Raw genomic sequence first — 21,922 nt, forward strand, 5'->3', positions numbered from 1 at the left:
TGCCCAGATACCTAAGCTTAGGCAAGTAACTTAGGCAAGAGCCTCTTAGGGCTTCAATTTCCCTATCTGTACATTGGGGGAGATAACACTTGTACTGCAAACCCAGTAGGATTGTTACAAGAATCCAATCAGTTAATGGATTTGAAAATGCTTTGAAAAATCTGTCAAGTACTATATCTGTAAATGGAAGGCATTCCTATTACCCAGTATTGGGGTTAATGGTGGGAGAAACAAAGGAAATAGAAGGCCTACAGCGTTTATAATGTACTTGAACAAATATATCTCCTACATATGGAATTGGTTATCAAAGGAAGGAAGGAAAAATGAAGGAAGGAAAGAAGGAAAAAATGAAAGAAGGGAGGAAGCAAAGAAACAAGCAATTATTAAGTATCTACTATGTGCCATGCAGCATATAAAGTTATCTCAGAAGGCAAGGAAAGAGAGTCTTTGGTTCTCTCCACCTAGATTGGCATCATCACCTTGCATACCAAACAAGGAAAGAGTAGATAAGCCAGAGAGATAGAAGATACTATAAAGATCATCTAGTGCAACCAGTTCATTTTGTAAACGGGGAAGCTGAGGTAGAGAGTGCCTAAGAGATCAGATCAAGGTCACATGGCTAGTGCGAAGCAGAACTGGGATTCAGATTCGTCTGTTTGCTCCAGATTCAGCATTCTTTTCACTACATTCCTTGCCTTTTAGCAAGTCTTCATGTAGTGCCTGACTGCTACTTAGAATAATCACGAATGGATCCCACAAGGAAAAAATACACACTACTCTTCATCCTGATTAATGAATAGAATCTAGTAAAGGAATTCATTATTGTGAGCCACTTTATAATAATCATCCCAATGGGACTAAGTTTTGTATGTTGGTGAGAAAGGGAAAATCTAGAATAATAGTAATAGGTTCAATTCATAGTATTTATAGAGTGTTTTCCTGAAAGTCATTCATAGCATAGTGGATGAAGAGCTGAGCTCTGACTCTGGAATGCTTGGGATGAAGTCCTGCCTCTCACATTAACTGGCGGGGCACCCTTGGGCAAGTCACTTAATCTCTCAACACTCTTGGCAACTTTCCAAAAACATATATTACAGAAAAGATGCTGATCCATATTGGTAGAGATAATAACTTTTCTTTTGGTACATCTATGTTTCAATGAAATCATAGCTCCAGTCTCTCTCCCTTTCCTTACCAAAAATATAAACTTTGGTGAGGCATGTAGTGTAAGCATCATCACTCATATCTTACAGATGAGTAAACTGGTCACCTAGTTAATAAATGGCAGGGTGGGTACTCAACCCCAAATCTCATGATTCCAATACCTATTCCACTATAACAGATTTTCTCTCAATAAATCCAAGAGAGGTAACAGGAAAAATATGGATGCCAATGAAAAGAGAGCAGCATTATTTATTCAAATCAACTGAGAAGGCATTGCACAATGAATAGAGGACCAACCTCTGAGTCAAAAAGAGATGGATTCAAGTCCTACCACTGACACATACTGGATGTTTGAGTAGGGACGAATCACTTACCTTCTCAGTGCCTCTAGGCAACTCCTCAACACACAAGAAATAGCAGAACAGTTGTTGATCTGCTTTGGTAGAGGAAGTTTCCTCACTGGGAGTTCCTTATGCCAATAAAACCACAATTCTGGGCAAACAGTATACTCTACGAGAGTCTATAAGCATCAGAAGGCCAAATTAGGAGAAAAGGCCTTGCATGTCCAATTGGCAAAGTATGAAAAAGTTATTGCTGAGGAAAGATGGAAAAAGAAGACAGCTCAAGTGAGAACAGAAATTCCAGTAAGTATGTAAATAGGAACTGTCTTTTGTGGTGGGTTTTGAGTAGTCCTAGAAAGGTCCCTACTCCCCCAAAATACCTGACTCCTCACCATGTGGTCAGATGCCATGTGGTCTAAAACTCTAACATTTTGTTCTATGCTTTGGACAAGGTATTGACCTATCCAGGGGTCAGGGTCGTAGTATTTATACTTTTTTACAAAATATGAACATCCATTCATTCATTCAACAATATTTCTGAGTGTTATCCATTGGGAATACAAAGATAGAGAAAACATAATCACTGCTTAAAATTCAGTAGGAGAGATTATATGCAATATGAAATAGTTAGCAGTAAATGCTATGAAAGATGTGCTAACAAAGTATTTTAGGAGTTTGGAGGAGGAACTCTCTGTTAGAGGGTTGAGTAATGGCCTTGTGGAAGAGGCAGCATTACAACTGAGTCTTGAAAAACAGTGGCATTTTCACAAGGAGAGATATAGAGAAGGAACATCTTCCATGAGGAGAAAAATTGTCAGATGTCAAAGGGTAGCATTATGGAGACAACAGATTAAGATGTATAATGAAGTAAGTCCAACATGCTAGAATCATATTCTTCAATAATTAGCAGAGCTATAAGGTGGAAGACAGGTTCGACCTGTCTTGACTGATTCTAGAGGATAAAACTATGCATAATGGATAAAAATTACAAGGAGGCGGATTTAGTCTTGCTGTAATTTAAAAAACACTTTCCCAACAATTAGGATTGTATCATAGTGCAATGGACTTCCTCAGGAAGTAATGACCTCCCCCTCACGGGAAGACATTAAGTACAGGTTGGTAACTTACATTTACAGGATGTTATTGTGAGGATTCTCGGTCAGTTTCTGGTCCAATACAGTTATGAGATATTTTTTTTATTCTATGCATTAAATGGAAGGAACTGGGGATGTTTATCCTAGAGAAGAGAACAGTGTTAGGGGTAGGGCTGGGTGGTGATAACTGTAGTCTAGTATTCGAAGAGCTATTATAGGGAAGAGAGTTTATACTCTCACAACTTGACCCTAGAAGGTACAATTTAAACTAAGGGGTAGAAGGTGTAGACATAATTTAATTCAATATAAGGAAGAAGTTCCTAACTATGAAAACTATGTAAACATGGATTGTTCTGCTTCATGAGGTACTGAGAGCTTCTTGTCACTGAAAGTGTGCATATGGAGTCTGCATCCTGGGGATGCAATAGAAGAAATTTAAAGTTTAGGGAAAGATTGGCCTAGAAAATCTCTAAGATCTCATTCAATTCTAACATTCTGAAATTCTAGAAACACCTGGAAATCCACTACTGCAAAATGGTACGTTGATGTTGTAAATTAAAAAGGGATAAGGGCATAAAAAGATGAAGTGGGGACCAAAAATAAAGATCACCACTCTAAAACTTTGCTGAAAGTTGCCTCAAAACAGCAGGGGGAAACTTAGAAAGCAGAAAGAACTTTTGATTTTAAAACAACTTTTAAGGGTAGTTACGTGGCACAGTGGATAGAGCACTGGCCCTGGAGTCAGGAGGACCTGAGTTCAAATCTGGCCTCAGACACTTATTAGCTAGTTGTGTGACCCTGGGCCAGTCATTTAACCCCCACTGACTCCAAAGTAAAAAACAAAAAACAACTTTTAAGGGAGCTCAAAGCCAACAACATGAAGCCCTTTAAATAAATTAGTAGAGAATCAATTGATCAGTATACGTTTATTATGTGTCAGGCACTATGCTAAGTGCTGGAATATAAAAAGAGGCAAAAAGAGTGCCCCTGCCTTCAAGAAGCTTACTACTAATGGTGGAGACAACGTGCAAACAAATATATACAAAGCAAGCTATATATGGGATAAATAGGAAACAATCAATAGAAGGAAAACACTAGAATTAAGAGGAGTTGGAAGGATTTACTGTAAAAGATAAGATTTTAGTTGAGACTTAAAAGAAGCCAGGGCACTTGGTAGGAGGAGTTGAGGAGAAAGAGCATTCAAGGCATGGAAGACAGCCGGAGAAAGTGCCCAGAGCAGAAAGATAAAGGGTCTTATTTGTAAAATAGCCAGGAGACTAGTCATTGATCAAAGATTATTTGGGGGAGAGGAGTATTAGTAGATTGGGAAGGTAGGAGGGGGCCAAGATAGGAAGAATTTTGAATGCCAAACAGAATGTTTTGTATTTGCTCTTGGAGGCAATAGGGGCTGCTGGAATTTATTGAATAGGGGGATTGAGATGGTTGGATTTGTGCTTTAGGAAAATCACTTTTTGGTTGAATGAAAGATGGATTAGAGTGTGGAAAGACTTGAGCCAAGCAGACCCACCAGCAGGCTATTGCAATAGTCCAGATGCATAAATCTTAACATATTTATCTATATTCTCTATATTTGTCACTTTAATAGTAGATCATGGTCTATTATTTTGATGCAACACTATTGTTCAGTCTTTTAACATGTCAACTAGTGATAATTTTTTTTATTATTAAAAAAAAGCAGCCATGTACATTTTTGGACAGATAAGAGTTTTCCACCCCTTTTAATAACTTCCTTTCCTAACTTCACCTCCAATGAAATACCTGTCATTTACCTCATTGTAGCCTGGAAATGACCTTTGTTCTCAGAAGTTTCACAATCTCTGATAGAATGTATGATGTTAGAATTGCTTCAAGTACAAATTAAATGAAGGACTGCATGTTTGTTATCTTAGGACTAACCTTTCTAATCAAAAGGCTGCCCATAGGACAAAGAAATTTTGACTAAAGCAACTTTCTTTGGGGGGTGAGGCAGTCAGGATTAAGTGACTTGCCCAGGGTCACACAGCTAGTAAGTGTCAAGTATCTGAGGCTGGATTTGAACTCAGATCCTTCTGTACAGCAACTTTTGAAATTACCTTCTAAACTAGAGAAGAATTTTGGTTTGAAATAAGAAAGGGAATGTCCATACCACCACCTTTAATAACCCCAGCAGCAACAGCAGCACCACCACTACCACCAAAAACAACAGCGGTAGCAAACCCAGATCCTATGTTGGAGTTTTACTGACTTCTTTAGAATGTAGTCCTAGTAATAGGATCATTGCATGCAGAGGTATAATCAATTTTATGTTATTGTACAGTTGTATTGCCCCCCAAAAAGATTATAATCCTATTATGCTACAGGTATTGAGCTGCTTTGAAGCCACAAAGACCTAAGTTCATGCCCTGTCTTTGACACATAACTGATTGTATGACCCTAGACAAATAACTTAATCTCTCAGTACTCTCCAAGATTATGAATTGCAGAGGAAATACCAGTCTGTGTCACTAGAGGGAGCTTTCTTTACTGGGCTGTTCCCTATACCAATAGAATCATTGATTCCTACTCCCCTCTCTACTATGATATGTGATGTGATAGAGCACCTGTTTCTCCACTGCCCACCAATTTTCATAATTGCCATTTTAAATTTTTGCTTGGACAATTTGATGTGTTTAAGGTAGTGCTTCAGAGTTGATTTAATTCACATTTATGATTTTAAGACAATTTAAATAATTTTAAATGACTGTAATTTATATTCCCACTTTTAAAAATTACATGTTCATATTGCGTGATCATGTGTCCAATGTGAAATTACTCTTTTAATTTTTATCATCTTTGTAGAACCAAGCTGTCAGATTTTTATCAGATAACTTTATTATAATAATTTCCAACATGTTTCTTTTTTAAAAATTTGTTATATTTATTTTGCTGCATGACATCTTTTTTTCTTACATATATTAAATCCATATATTTTGCCAGCAATTTTTTATACAGTTGAAAGATAAAATGCTTTCTAACTCTCCACAATTGAAATAAAGCTATTATTTTTCTTCCATTTTAATAATTTGTGTTATGCTTATATTATTAATGTTATCAGAAGCATATATTATGAGTTGTGGCTCTAAATCCATTTTTTTTTGTCAAATGCCTATATAACTTTTACAAGAGTTTTTATTCCTTTGTTTTGAAAGCCTTATAATCTTTAGCTGATGAAACACTGATTTCCTATATATATTTGGTGTATAGAGTACATGTGACATCAACGTAAGAAGATAGTTGGAATCAGATTGTGAAGGGCTTTAACTGCCAAAGAGAAGCATGTATTTTATTGTTAAGGCAATACAAAACCACTGAGGTTTTGTGAGCAGGGTAACAATGTAGTCAGGGCCGTGCTTTAGGATTAGCAATTGGAAAACCATGGAGAGAATGGATTGAACATGAAAATACTTGAGGAAGGAAGACCAATTAAGAGGTTATTGTAATAGTCCAGATGAAAGGTGATAAGGGTCTAAACTACAGTGACGACTGTGAGTAGAGAGAAAGGGAAGACAGGGAGAGGGGCTGTGGATTACAATCGACAGAACTTGGCAAATGATTGGTTATGTGGAGTGAAGGAGAATGAAGAGTGTAGGAGAGCAGCAGTTCCATGGTTACAAACCTGGTCATGACAGAAAAGGGAAGGTTAAGAGAGGGGTGGGTTTAGTGGACCCACATTTAAAATGTTTATATATTTTATATTATGTTATCAGCAGGTATTTCTATTTTTTCAGAAAAAAGTCTGTTGAAATTTGATTTTTTATTGTATATAAGTAAAATTTCTTTTTATATTATATATAGTCTATATGCATTTATAGATAGATTAGATATGTAACACAGATGATATATAAGACACATAGACAGTTTATATATTATAAATGTGTCTATGTGTATATATATAGTATACAGATAATAATCTCTCTGTATATTACATATAGTATATATATATAATTTAGATAGATTGGATATGTAATATAGATAGATGATATGTAAGATATATAGATAGTTTATATGTACATGACTATGTGTGTATATGTAGTATGTAAATAAAATCTATATATCACATATAATCTATGTATATATGCACATATATTGCATATAATCTATATATAGATAGATTAGATATGTAATATAGATAGAGGATATATAAAATATATAGATAGCTTACATGCCTATGTGTATATATAGCATATAAATAAGAATACCTATATATTATATATGTTCTATATACATATATTAATATATAATCTATAGACATATATTACATACAATCTATATAGATAGATTAGATATGTAATATAGATAGATGATATAGAAAATATATAATATACATGGCTTACATGCCTATGTGTGTATATAGGTAGTATATAACAAGAATACCTATATACTATATATGATCTATATACATATATAGATTGGATATATAATATATATCGATTATATCTAAGTATATAGACAGCTTATATATGTGTCTATGTGTACTATACAAATAAAATTGCTCAATATAACATAGATTAGATATATAACATAAATGATATATAAGATATGTAGATTATATATGTGCATCTATGTGTACACACACACACACACACATATATATATATATAAAAATCTCTTATTTATAGTGGCTTTAAGAATTTTCTTTCTCGTTGTAGTTCATATAGTTCTGAAATCTGATGATTTACTGCAGTGAATTGAATTTTAAGTTTCTGTGAAGTTCAGTGGTTAGAGTTTTGTGGATTGCATTTGTTTTTCAGTGAACAAGTATCCATTAAGTGTTTATTATATGTTAGGCACTGTGCCAAATGCTGGAGATACAAAGAAAGTAAAAGGAAAACAAAATAAAATAGTCTTTGCCTTCAAAGAGTTCATATTCTAATGGGGAAAGCAACATGCAAATAACTGGGTGGATAACAAGATGTATACAGGTTACATGAAAAAGATTCTCAGAGGGGAAGGCACTAGCAGGGAGGAGCACTGGAAAGGCCTCCTGCAAAAGAGAGGATTTGAGTTGACTCTTGAAGAAAGTTAGAAAAGTGAGGTGGAGATGAAGAAGGAGTACATCCTAGCCATGAGGAAAAGCAGGGCTAAGGCAGTGTTTTGTCTGAAGAACAGCAAAGAGGCCACTGTAGCCGGTTATAGATGTATGAAGAAGAGGAATGTATAAGGAGACTTGAAAAGTAGGAAGGGGCTAGGTTATGAAGGGCTTTAAATGCCAAATAGAGGACATTGTGTTTAATCTTGGAGGCAATAGAGGCAATAAATTGCAAGTCGTGTCATGATCTCCCTGATGTCATGGTCTTCTTCTAGAATGAAGGACAAACCACACCCACAATAGAGGAGCATAGATTTTATTCTAAGTAAATGGTCATGGACATACCTATACTTTATGAAAAATAATTTTGGCAGTTAAGTGAAAGATGCATATTTGTTGTTTAACTTTTATAATATCCTGGGAAGTTTTCTTGAATAATTGAAATATGATCATTCAATTCTTTTCTATTTTACATTTTTCTAAACCTCAATAATTTGGTGCTGGCATGGTATGGAGCAGCGCTTCTTAAACAGTGGACCATGACCCCATATGGGGTCGCAAAAATTTTGGCAACCGTGAAAGGTTTCTGGATATGCAACAACCAAAAATTAATTCAAAATCAAACGCACAATGAATCCAAAGTGTTTCTGGGAGCACTTATCTGTGTTGCATATTGCAACTTTACTGCAGTCTTGGTTCTGAATACACAACATACACACTTTGCACTGTGTGTGCCCTCAGGCCACACAATGCCAATGAAACACTGAGAAAATGCAAAAAAGGTTATGATGGAAAAAGTTTAAGAAGCCTTGGTATAGAGGAAAGATTGCTGGATTTGGAGTCAGAGGTCTTAGGTTTCAATTTCATCTCTGCCACTTATTGCCTGTGTGATGTTGGGCACAATTTTCTTTCTTTTTGTAATTTTTCTTGGTTTTGTTTTAATTTTTTTAGCACTGGTTATGGGAGCCTAATTCCTTTTCTTTAATTTTGTTGTCTTCTTAGGAGTCCTAAATTCCTTTTGAAATCACAACAGTCAAAAGAATATCCCAAACTTCAACCATAGGGCAGATGTGGAAAACTACCCTGGACAAGATGGTATCAATATGAAGTCAGGGTAAAACTGTGAAACCACTGCCTAAAATGAGTAACCCGCTGTTACCAGTCTCCATTTTATTGCAGGACATTCAGACAACATCTAGGACTTCTCCTTGCCCTCATCCAAGATAAAGATTCAGTGGAGACCTTGGGAATTATAGGCTGTAGTAAACTATGATACAAGTCAGGAATTGATAAACATATATGATCATTGTATACTGAAGTATAATGTGTTGGGGAAAAGTCAACATGGTTAATGCGTGGGGAAGAGAAAAGAACAAGCATTTAGCACCTACTATATGTCAAGCACTGTGCTAAATGTTTTACAGACCTTGTGAGATAGATACTGTTATGATTTCTATTTTATTGTTGAGGAAACTGAGGCAAACAGAATTTAAGTGACATACTCAGGGTCACACAGCTATTATGAATCTGAGGCTGGATTTGAATTTAGGCCTTCCCGACTCCAGGTCTAGTACTCTATGCATTGCACCATCTAGCTGAAAAAAAAATCTATGATTGTTCTTAGGAATTTGTAAGCGTATTTCTAGGGAGAGCTCATGAATATTATTTGTTTGAACTTTTGAAAATGATTTGACACGATTCTATGTCAAAGATAATTAAAAGAAAAAACTCCAAAGGAAATGAGAGGGATGTTTTGTTGAGGATGGGGAGATATCTTAACTGAAAATAAGAAACAGTAGTTAGGATTTAACAGACTCTTATCTGGTAGGAAGAGTGAGGCTCCACAGGGATTCATACAGAGATGGTTGTAAATGAATATTTTCATCAGTGATTGGAAGGAAAATATACTGAAATCTCCAAGTTGAGGTAGGCTGTGTTTTCCTAGAATAACTTCATATATCTGTGGTGTGCTAAGGAAAATGGCAGATGTGTTTCATATGAAGCAGGAGATTTAAGGACTCGATTTACAAGTCAGATGCTAAAACATTTGACAAAGGTAGGAAAGGTAGGAAAAAAACACAGCCCAGAGAGTACATAGAGAGAACTATTACCAGTAGTTGGAGGTTATGGGAAGAATTTTTTTTAGAATAGTTAAGATTGAATTTCCTAAAACTTAGACCTGTGTAAAAATTGAATGGGCTACCTTGGGGGTTGAGGGAGGTATTGAAATATTGATCTTTGGAACTGTGAAAAGATTGGACAGCTGCCAGTTAGAAATACTAGAGGAAGTATCCCTGTGGGTTGTAAGAGCATAGATTAGATGCCCTCTATGGTTCCAGATGCATATTAGCTCCTCAAAGGCTATATAACAAACAAGCCTCCTTCTCCTTTCAAGATAAAACATCCTTGGTTGCTTCAATTGATGTTCTGATGGCATGGCTTAAGCTTTCTCAGAATCTTGGCCCATTTCTTGTGAATATGCTCCACAAGTTTACTAGAATCCTTCTGACTGATAGCCCTAATAATTTCTGCCATAAATACAGTTTATGTTACCCTGACCTCTGAGCCACTCTCCCTTAACCATTCCTCCTTCTTCACCTTCTAACAAAATATTCATTGAAGAAATCTGGGATAGAAACAATTGCCTAGACTATTCAGAATGAATGAATGACCCCCAATTTCCTCAGTGCATAGAATCGAGATTCTTTTTCCCCTTCCTCACTCTAGGTCATTCCCTGGAGGCAGCTTCCTTTAGAGAACCTCACTATGGTCACTGAGTTCTTGTTGCTGGGCTTTTCTGACCTTCAGGAAATGCAGTTTGTTCTCTTTGCTGTCATTCTCTGCCTCTACATGGTCATACTGGGAGGAAACATCACCATTATCAACACAGTCTGCCTAGAACACAGCCTCCACACCCCCATGTACTTCTTCTTGGGTGTCCTTTCTGTCTCTGAGACCTGCTACACCTTGGTCATCTTACCCAAGATGCTCCTCAACCTCCTATCTGTGCTCAGGACAATATCATTCATCAGTTGTGCCAGCCAAATGTTCTTCTTTCTTGGTTTTGCAATCACCAACTGCCTGTTGTTGGGTGTGATGGGGTATGACTGCTTCACTGCCATCTGTCACCCTCTGCGCTACCCAGTTCTCATGAGCTGGTGGTTATGCAAGTTGATGGCAGCCACTTGTGGTGTGAGTGGCTTTCTGATTTCAATGGTGGGTACTTTTTTAGTCTTCAGCCTACCCTTTTGCAACTCCAACAGGGTCAATCACTACTTCTGTGACATTGCGCCTGTTATTCATCTTGCCTGTGGGGACCCCTACAACAATGAGGTGATCATATTCATTGGTGGGGTTGTGATACTCATGGTCCCCTTGAGTTTCATCTGTATCACCTATGGCTTCATTGTTAGAACTATCTTAAGGATACCATCAACTGAAGGGAAAAAGAAAGCTTTTTCTACCTGTGCTTCCCACCTCACAGTGGTTGTGGTCCACTATGGATGTGCATCTTTTGTCTACTTGAGGCCTTCATCCAGGTACACATCTGGCAAGGATCGGCTGGTGACAGTGACGTATACCATTATCACTCCCCTATTAAATCCTTTGGTTTACAGTCTCAGGAACAAGGATGTCCAGATGGCCATTAGGAAGGTGATAAGCTGGGGAGGATTTCCTCCTAAAAACATATAATTTAGATATTAAAGAACTGCATACAAATATCCAAAAGCTACTGGTAATACATATAGCAATGGTTCATGTGCTATTATCTTGTGCTATCAAACCTGTGTAGGATTTTTTTTTTCCTGACCTCCTAGTGCAGTGAGAATCACATACTATGGAAAAGTTCACTATGTATTTTCAGAGCTACTATGGAAGAATTGTGTCCAACCATCTAATCCTCATGCCAATGAAAAAAAAGATCTCGAAGAGAACCAGATCAGAAGCCTTTCACATTTATATCTAGAAGAAAATTCTGAGCTTAATTAGGGATAGAAGTAATCATAAAAGATAAAATAGGTAATCTTGATTGGCTAAAATTTTAATATTTTTGAATAAACAAAATCAAAACTATTGGTTGAGGAAAAATCTTCATATTAAATATCACTAATGGAAGTTTGATATTGAATGTATATTGAGAACTAACTCAAACGTAAAAGACCAAGAGCTAATATCCTGAATAATCAAATATGAACAATCAGTTTCTAAAAGAACTATAAACTTTTAATAATCATATTAAAGAATACTCCAGATCACTAATAATAAGAGAAATGAACATCAAAATAATTTTGAAGGTTGACCTCATACCCAATAAATTGGCAAAGGTGACAAAACATACAAATGGTCAGTGCTAGAAGAGCTGTGACAGGGTAGGTGAACCAAAGTATTGCTTAAGAATTGATCCAACCATTCAGGAAGGCAATTTAGAATCATAGTGAAAAAAAAGTTACTGAAATATCCACACATTTTGACCCAGAGATACCACTCCCAGGCATATAAGTCATGGTTAAAGATTGATAAGAACGATATCTACCTTTACGTAAGGCAAAGAACTGGAAACAAAGAAGCTATTTGTTCAATGGAACTGTGGAACAAAAGTGGGCCAGTACTTCTAACGATACAGTGAAAGTGAGGATTAAAATCTTGGCATCAGACCAAGGCCAAGCCAACTGTTTTATAACTAATCCCAGAGTGGCTTCTTGAGTTCTCAGATTTAGTCTCCAGGCTCAGACCAGAACTGATGTCACTTTGAATTTACAGAGTCTTCTAACTCCTTGACAAGAACCAGGATTAACAACTGTGTGCTGTATCTCCACTCAGAGGACAAATGTTCAGTTGTTTCACCTAGACCCAAATCTGGGTCTGGATCCTAGAAAGTTCAAGGGAATGGCTATCAGATCATACAGTTATTTATGGCTTTAAAAGTAATTCTTCAGTAGTATGTGAAGTGAGTTAATTTAGGTGGTACTACAATTTTTATGATGTTGCCTCAAACAACCCATGGATAATTAATATTCCGTCATTGTATCCATATAGTTCCTATGTATAATTTGGTAGGGAGAATACCAAATACTATATATATTCTATAGTGAATTTAAATGGAATTTCTCTTTCTTTTCCTGCTGGATTTTGTTAGTAATATGCAGAAATGCTGATGACCTATGTGGATGTATTTTATGTCCTGACACTTTGCCAAAGTTATTCATTATTTCAACTAATTCTAGGTGACTCTAGGATTCTATAAGCAAACCATCACATCTTCTGCAAAAAGTGATAATTATGGTTTTTCTTTGCCTGTGCTTATTTCTCCATTTTCTTTTTTCTTTTCTTATTGCTATAGCTAGAATTTCTAACATTATGTCAGTTAGTGTTGATGACAATGAAATTTTGGCTGGTTTAGACAGATGTCGTTTTTGTTATTCAGTCTTGTCAACTCTTTGTGACTCCATTTGGGGTTTTCTTGGCAGAGATACTGGAGTGGTTTGCCATTTCCTTCTCTAGCTCATTTTACAGATGAGGAACTGTGGCAAAGGAGGTTAAGTGAATTGCCCAGGGTCACATATCTACTAAGTGTCTGAGGCCAGATTTGAACTCAGGAAGGGATCTTCTTGACTTCAAGCTCAGTGCTCTATCCACCATGCTTCTACTTAGACAGATAGTACTTACTATATTACAGAAAGTTTCATTTATCCTTATGTATTAGGGTTTTCAATAGCAAAAAATTTATATATGTGTATATATATATATGTGTGTGTGTGTGTGTGTGTGTGTGTGTGTGTGTATACACGTACTAGTCCAGCAAAATAAGTTCCCACATTGCTACTTCTGCATTTTAAGTTCATTGCCTCTCTGACAATAGGTGAGTAGTATGTTTCATCTTCATCCTTTTAAACTCATGATTTCTTATTGAGTTGATTACAGTTCTAAAGTTTTTTGCTATAATGTGGTTTTCATTGTATAAATTGTTCTCCTTTTCCTTCTGATAAATAAATTGCTCTCTTATTTCTGCTCACATCCCTTTGCATCAATTTATCCTAGTTCCATTTGAAATTGTTTCCTGTGATTCAATAATATTCCATTACATTCATATACCACAATTTGTTTAGCCATTCCCCATTAGGAAGATACCTCCTTAGTTTCCACTTTTGGGTTACCATAAAAAAAGCTGCTTTAAGTATTTTTGTGTATATACGTCCTTCCCCTCTTTCTTTCATTGCTTGTAGGGATAGCCCTAGCAGTGGAATAGCTGGTCAAAGCGTATACACAGTTTAGTAACTTTTGAGGCATTGTTCCAAATTGCTTTTGAGAATGTTAAAATAATGCATAGCTCCACCATCAGTAGGCATGTTTCCCACAGCCCCTCCAATATTTACCATTATTCTCTCTTGTCATCTTTGCCTGTCTGATAGTGTGAGGTATGCTTTAATTTATATTTCTCTAATTATAAATGATTGGGAGAATTTTTTATGTATCACTGCTGTTAGTTTGCATTTCTTCCTTTGAAAACTGCCTAGTCATATCCTTTGACCATTTTTTTTCTGTTGGGGAATGGCTCTTGTTTTTAGAAATTTGAATTGGTTTCTTATATATCTGAGAACTTTATCAGAGAAACTTGCTAGGAAGATTTTTCCCCAGTTACCTGTTTTCATTTCAGTTTTAATTACATTCAATTTGTGCAAAAGCTTTAAAAATTGTATATTCCAAAATGTCAATTTTAATGTCTGATCTTTTCTAAAGCATGTTTAGTCATAAACAGTTCCGCTATCCATAGATTCAAAAGGTATTTTTTTCCTTATTTCTCTAATTTCTTTATAATGCAACTTTTTATATGTAGGTCATATATCCAAATGGACACATTGTATATAACATGTTGGTTTAAAACACGTTCATGCCAGACTTTTGAAAGGTTTTCCAAAAAGTTTATGTTAGTGAATCCTTGTGCCCAAGTAATTTGCGGTCTTTGGATTTATTGGATATTATGTTTTTTTGCTTTTATACATTGAGTATGTAATCTGTTCTGCTTAATGATCTTTACTTTTTTTTTTTAACCAGTACCAAATAATTTTAATGATTACTTCTCTGTTTGAAATCTAGTACTGACAGATTCCCTTCCTTTCTACTTTATTATTATCCCTGAGATTTTTGACCTCTGATTCCTCCAGGTGAATTTTATTATTTTTTTCTAATTCCATAAAATGTTACTTTGGCAGTTTGATTGGTACAGTACTAAATAAAGTATATTATTTTAGGTGGTTATGTAATTTTCATGACATTGGCTTGGCCTACCCATGAGCAAATAATTATTCTTTATTTGCCTATATTTATTTCTGCAAAGAATGTTTAATATTTGGATTTATGTATTTCCTGCATGAATCATCATAGATACACTCCCCAAATATTTAACAACTTCTGTGGTTATTTTGATTGAAATTTCTCTTTCTAACTCTTTTTGTTGGGTTTTATTGTTAACATACAGGCATGCTGATGATGTATATGGATCTGTTTTATATCCTGCATTGAAGTTACTGTTTCAGTTAATTTTTGATTGACTATCTATGGTTTTCTAAATATACCATTATACTATTTGCTAAAAGCAATAATTTTTTCTTGTCTATGTATATTTCCTTAATTTCTTTATTTGCTTTATTGCCATAGCTAGCATTTCTAATAATACATTAAATAACAATGGCAATAAAGAACATACTTATGATCTTATTGGAAAAATTTCAAGCTTTTTTCCTTTATATAAAATGTTTTCTCTCTTAGATTTAGATAGATATTATTTGCTATATTAATGAAAATTCCATTTATTCTTATGATCTCTAGAGTTTTTAATAGAAATAGGTGTTGGGTTTCTCAACAGTATTTTCAGCATTTATTGATACAATTATAGGCTTTTATTGTTTATAATCACATTATTACAATGTATTATGTTAATAATACATTAGTTAGAAGACTACATTAGTAGTCTTCCTTATATTGAACCAAATTTGTATTCCTTGTATAAACCCAATACGATCATGGCATGTAAACTGTCTAGTATATTATTGTAACTTACTAGCTAAAATTTTATTAAATTTTTTTGTATCAATGTTCACTAGGAATATTGGTCTGTAATTTTCCTTCTTGGCTTTGTCTCTATTTGGTTTAGTTATGAAGACCATGCTTGTATCATAGAAAGAAGCTGGAAGAATACCTTTTTTTCTTATTATTAAAAATAGTTTATATAGTACTGAAATGAATTGTTATTTGTATGTTTTCTGTAATTCACTTGTTGATCTGTCTGATACTAAAGTTTTTATTCTTTAGGAGTCAATTTGTGACTTGTTCAATTTACTTTTCTGATATATGGCTACTTAAATAATCTATTTCTTCTTTTGCTAATCTGCGTATTTTATTTTTTGTATGTATTCATTTTTTTTCTAAAATTTTAGTTTTGTTAGTGTATTATTTGGGCAAAATGTTTTGTGATAATTTATTTCCTTTTCAATTGTAGTGAGTTCTTGTTTTCCTTTTCTTTTTTGTTAAATTTTGGCTTTCTTCTCTTTTTTTAAATATCAGATTACCCATTTATTTGATAATTTTTTTGAGCTCCTAGTTTTCTTTATCAATTTGGTAGTCTTTTTACTTTCAAAATTGCAATCTCTCCTTTAATTTTCATTAGGTTTCCTTTATTATTTAGTTGGAGACTTTTAATTTGATTTTGTTTAGGTTTTTGTTGTAAATTTAATTCCTAATTCATTTATTCTTCTTTTCTCTCTTTGTCAGTAAAAGTATTTAGAAATATAAATGTGGTTTTTTTGTTCTTATTTTAGGCAATGGGGTTAAGTGACTTGCCCAGGGTCACACAGCTAGTAAGTGTTATGTGTCTGAAGCTGGATTTGAACTCAGGTCCTCCTGAATCCAGGGCCGGTACTCTATCCACTGCACCAGCTAGCTGCCCCCAGAAATATAAATGTTTTGCCAGAGAGCTTATCCTTGCTTCTAAAACATCATATCTTGTCTTCTAGAATATTGCATTCTTAAATTATCTTTTTTTTAACGGCAACTGCTAAATTTTATGTGATTCTTATTACAGCTCCTTGATACTTAAATTCCTTCTTAGGTGCTTGTTTTATTTTTTTCATTGACCTGAAAGCTCTTGATTTTGGATATGGGAGTCCTGGGAGTTCTTATTTTGTGCATTTCTTTCTGGAGGTGACCAGGGAATTCTTTCTGTTCTGATTCCAGATCCAGTGTTCTATCAACTGAGCCATCCAGCTGGCAAGATTCAAAAGACTGAAAAAAAAAAAGAGAGGAAAATTTAAGAGATTAGCACTTTGCATCTGCTGCCCCACCTGGTTTCAACTCCATGGAACAAGATGTCCATCTCAGGATAACCTCATCACTTCTAAACTCACTACCAAGCTGCTAAGTAGACCTTGATTGATACCAGCCTCCTCTCCCTTCTGATTGGAGGGCTGGAGGTCAGAGTACTAAATTCTTCCCAATGCCTTCCTTTATAGAGGACCCAAACTGGACTCTCAGCTCATTCCACTTTGCATCTCCTGCTCAGTCTGGTTTCAGCTCCACAGAACAAGATGCTGCTGCAACAGGTACCACCTGGTGTCACATTCCCCTTACTCTTGCTTTCCTGTCTTTTGTGTGTGTGTGTGTGTGTGTGTGTGTGGTGTGTGTGTGTTGTCTCCCCCTTTAGATTGTAAGCTCCGTGAGGGCAGGGACAGTCTTTCTTTTTATTAATTGTATCCTCAGTGCTTAGCATAGTGCCTGGCACATAGTAAGTACTTAATAAATGTGTATTGGATTGGATTAATGGATTGGATATCTGATATCAAAAAAACAACTGATCTGGAAAATAGATCAATGCGAGATAATGTTAAATAATTGAACTCAGAAGTAGGAAGAAGCGGTTAGGCCTAAAAAAGGCACCAGAATGAGTTCTGATTGGGAAATCCAAGGGAAAATCACAATGAATAATTTTTCCCACAGTCTGGCTCTGCATAGATAAACAGACAGATGTTTGTGAAACCCGAGGGCAAGGTTTAGGCGGGAGGATGTTGCACACAGTCTTCCAACATAGGGCCTGAACTGGGACATGCTTTTGTGAACTAGGGCAAAAAAAGTTCTTCTATCCAGAACTTAGAGACCCGATGCTGCACAGAGAGCAGGAATAGATGTTAACTTACAACTCTGTTGTTCCTCTTCCAAACCATCATCTCCTCATGCCCTTTCAGTAGAATAGCTTTTTTTATATCTACTAACCTTTTTTAATTAATTAATTAATTTTTAGTTTTCAATATTAACCTCCATAAGCTTTCGAGTTCCAAATTTTTTCCCCCCTCCAAGACGGCATGCAATCTGATATAGGCTCTACATATACATTCCTATTAAAGATATTTTCACATTAGTTGTGCTATAAAGAAGAATTAGAACCAATAGGAGGAACCACAGGAAAGAAGAAACAAAACAAAACAGAAGGAAAAAAAAGAGCAAATAGTATACTTCAATCTGCACCTAGATTCCACAGTTCCCTCTCTGGATGTGGATAGCACTTTTCACCATGAGACCCTGGGAGATGTCTGAGATCCTTGCATTGCTGAGAAGGGCTAAGTCTATCAAACTTAGTCATCACACAGTGTGGCTGTTACTGTGTACAATGTTCTCCCGGTTCTACTCACTTCACTCAGCATGAGTTCATATGAGTCTTTCCAGGTTTTTCTGAAATCAGCCTGCTCATCATTTCTTATAGCACAATAGTATTCCATTACATTCATATGCCACAACTTGTGCAGCCATTCCTCAATTGATACGCATCAATTTCCAATTCTTTGCCACCACAGAAAGAGCTGCTATAAATATCTTTGTATATGTTGGTACTTTTCTCATTTGTATGATCTCTTTGAGATATAGTCCTAGAAGTACTATTGCTAAGTCAAAGGGTATGCATATTTTTATAGCCCTTTGGGCTTTAAATTCCCCAAATTGCTCTTCAAAATGATTGGATCAGTTCACAATTCCACCAACAATGCATTTGTGTTCCAATTTTCCCACATTTTCTCCAACATTGATCATTTTCCTGTTTTGTCATGTACTAACCCATTTTATAAGCCAAAACTCCTTTGGGGGAGGGGAAGCTGTGCGCATTGCTTCTCTTCTCACCTTCTTGTAGTTTAGCTTCTGAGTGATGATTCAACTAAAACTTTTCTAAAAGTTAAGAAAGACTTCATCTAATTGTCAAATCCAAGGACGTCATTCTTGAACCTCCTGCAGCATTACATTGCTGAGCAGCCTTTCCTTCTGAATAATCTCTCCTCACAGAGTTTCTGCGATTACATTGATGTCTCTTGGTTTTCCTTCTACCTGTCAAGCTACCGCTTCTTCTTTTCCTTTGCTGACTCATTTTTCATATCCAGATGTATCTGAGCATATGTTATGGCTCTGTCTGGGCCTTCTTCTCTACATTCTCTCTCTGTTCAGTGACCTCATCAACCCCCAAGGTTCAGACAGCATGTCTATACAGATTACTCCCTAATCTGCATATCAAGCTTTCATTTCTCTCAAGCTCCATTCCTGTAGGTATCTCAAAGTCAATATATCCTATACAGAACTTATTAATATCACTCCCATTACTTTCATTCACAGACTCTAGACAAATTGACTTTCTTGCTATTTCCCACAAAAAAAAAATTCTATCATCCCACCTTTATTGGGAGGTAACCTCCACACCCAAAATGAATTCTTCCACATTTTGGAATCCCTAACTTCCTTCAGAGCTCAAATCAAATGTCACCTCTAACACCAGACCTTTCCTGATCCACCACAGGTGCTCTTAGCCTCCTCCTCCCAACCCCATCACTTTATTTTTCACTTATTTGTGTATGTATTTCCCCAGTTGATTGTAAGCTTCTGGAGAGCAGGAATTGTTATTTGCATCATTTTCATTTTTGTACCCTCAGTTTCTGCCACAGTAGCAAGTACCTAACACACAGTGTAAAATTAATATTACTTTTGGATTGATTGATTTCTTGACCTCCCTGCACCCAGGTTGCATTCTTGTCCCTATGACCTTGGATATCTTCAGTTAAGTCACCATATTCTTCTCCAAAACATAGTAAATAAAAAGCTTACTCCTTTTTTAGCACTTCTCCATTTAATTCTTCTGCGAAGCCCTCTTTAAGTCCCAACAATGAACCTTCTTATTTGGCATCCAACTGGATGTATTTTTTTCAAAAAGGAAATGGACAAATTAATGTTTTCTCTTCCATCTGGTTCTTTCTGTAAAGCATTCAGTTGTATTTTATTCAACTCAATGCTTACTATGTGTACAGGAAGTAATATCTTCCCTTCTCCTCCATCTCACTTGTTTTTGTCTCTTCTCTCATTCTCTTCCTTTCCCATCTGATATATGCATTGACCTGGAGCTCTTATCATCGTTTTCCTTTTCTTTGCCTTTGCCCTGATTCAGGGCCTCAAGGGAAGGAAGATGAAGGTGATGTAGGTCTGGTATAAATGGTGAAGAACTACCCCTCTGAGAAACCTTGGGCCTCCAGGTTGGAGTCACTGCTTTGGAGAACAAGCTTGACATCATTATTTTTTGTTTTCACTTCTCCCAGGTGATTTTGTAAAAGCTGGCTGAAAGAAAGCACTATTGGTGCAGTTGCATCATCAACCAGAAGAGGAGTCTCCTCAGGTTTGTATGGTAGCCAGACTGTGGGAGCTAGGAACCTCAAATGTGAGCCTCCTGAAGCCCCTCAATTTCATGCCCCAACTCCTGGGGCTCCTCAACTCACCCTGTGGAACCCGTTCTATATTCTCTTTTTTGACAGCCTTTCAACCAGCTGGTTATGTCACTCCACCTTCTCCTTTGCTGAAGTGTCTCTTTAACTATTAGTGGGGGTGGTGGGATGAGGAAGACAGATTGTCTATATTATTGGCTGAAATAAGGATGCTCCCAAAGTTGCTGGGGGAAGCCAGAAGGAGTCTTCAGAGCCTGGATCACCTTTCATGATGAGGTAGTAGGTCTTCTTGCAACTACTTCTCCCCTTCTAATTTTCTCGAAATTATGCATGTAATCATCAACAAACATGAACAGTCCATTATGCAAAGAACAAAAGGGATTGAAAATGAAACTGGGAGCTTCTGTTAGGTACATTTTTAAAGTATATTGCATTTAATACAGTTGGAACAAAACTTCCCTGTCCGTGCTCCTTATGAACTCCCCTTCCCCATATTGTACTTATTTTAAAAGTTTTAGTGATGTTCCTTTCTTCTGACTTTCTCTCACTATCTCTTGAGCTTCCCTACCTCCAGAATCCTTCCATTGTAAAATGTAAGTATAGTTAAACAAAACAATTCTAGATAATGGCCACATTTTAAAATGTGTGTCCAATTGGAAAAGTCTGGTCCATCACCTCTCTGCTAAGAGTTGAGTGGCGTGCCTCATCCTCAGTGCTCTGAAATCATGGTTGGTAACAGCGTATCAGAATTCTTTAGCCTATCAAAGTTAATTTCCCTTATATAATGGTAGCTATTGAATAGATTATTTTCCTGCTTGTGTTCATTTCACTCTGCCTCATCACAAAAGTGCTCCCAGGTTTCTCTGAAATTTTCATGTCTCACTTCTTATGGGACAATAATATTCTATTACATTCATATGCCACAATTTGTTCAGCCACTACCAAACTGATAAGTATTCTTTTTGTTACAACAACAAAATGTTCTGTTGTAAGTATATTTATATGTATGAGTCTTTTCCCTCATCTTTGACCTTTTGGGAATATAGACCTAGGAACAGCAATATAAGGTCAAAGGAAGTCAATGTTCAATGAGAAAGAACCTCATACATGCTAGAATATTTGTAGTGGTACTTTTTTATTTTTAGTAACAAAGAACTGGAAACGAAATGGATGCCCAGTGACTTTTGTTGTTGTTCAGTTGTTTCAGTTGTGGCTGATGCTTTGTGAACCCATTTAGGATTTTTTGGCAAAGATGCTGGAGTAGTTTGTCATTTCCTTTTCTAGCTCACTTTACAGGGGAGGAAATTGAGGCAAACAGAGTTAAGTGACTTGCCCATGGTCACACAACTAGTAAGTGTTTGAAGCTAGATTTGAACTTAGGAAGATGGTTCTTCTTGACCACAAATCTGGCACTCTATCTACTGCTCTACCTAGCTCCCCAGTAATTAGGGAATGGTCACAGAATGTAATGGAATATCACTGTGCTGTAATAAATGATGAATATAATGAATGTGGAGA

The 21,922-nt window shown here is 36.0% G+C and overlaps 1 protein-coding gene and 1 long non-coding RNA gene across 2 annotated transcripts; both read left to right on the top strand.

The window, feature by feature from the left end:
- The first annotated feature begins 1,616 nt into the window (after positions 1–1,616).
- LOC110211825 (uncharacterized) lies at positions 1,617–21,146 on the top strand. Its single transcript, XR_002325508.2, has 3 exons — positions 1,617–1,808; positions 16,899–17,263; positions 20,282–21,146. It is a non-coding gene; the product is annotated as an uncharacterized LOC110211825 (long non-coding RNA).
- LOC110211849 (olfactory receptor 10R2-like) lies at positions 2,361–11,360 on the top strand. The gene is made up of 2 exons (XM_078156812.1): positions 2,361–2,372; positions 10,395–11,360. The coding sequence occupies exons 1-2, from the start codon at positions 2,361–2,363 to the stop codon at positions 11,358–11,360; spliced, it is 978 nt and encodes a 325-aa protein (XP_078012938.1).
- Positions 21,147–21,922: the final 776 nt, after the last annotated feature.

The sequence above is a fragment of the Phascolarctos cinereus genome, unplaced genomic scaffold, assembly GCF_003287225.1.
Source record: "Phascolarctos cinereus isolate Bilbo 61053 unplaced genomic scaffold, phaCin_HiC Scaffold_5;HRSCAF=322, whole genome shotgun sequence".
NCBI lineage: Eukaryota > Metazoa > Chordata > Mammalia > Diprotodontia > Phascolarctidae > Phascolarctos > Phascolarctos cinereus.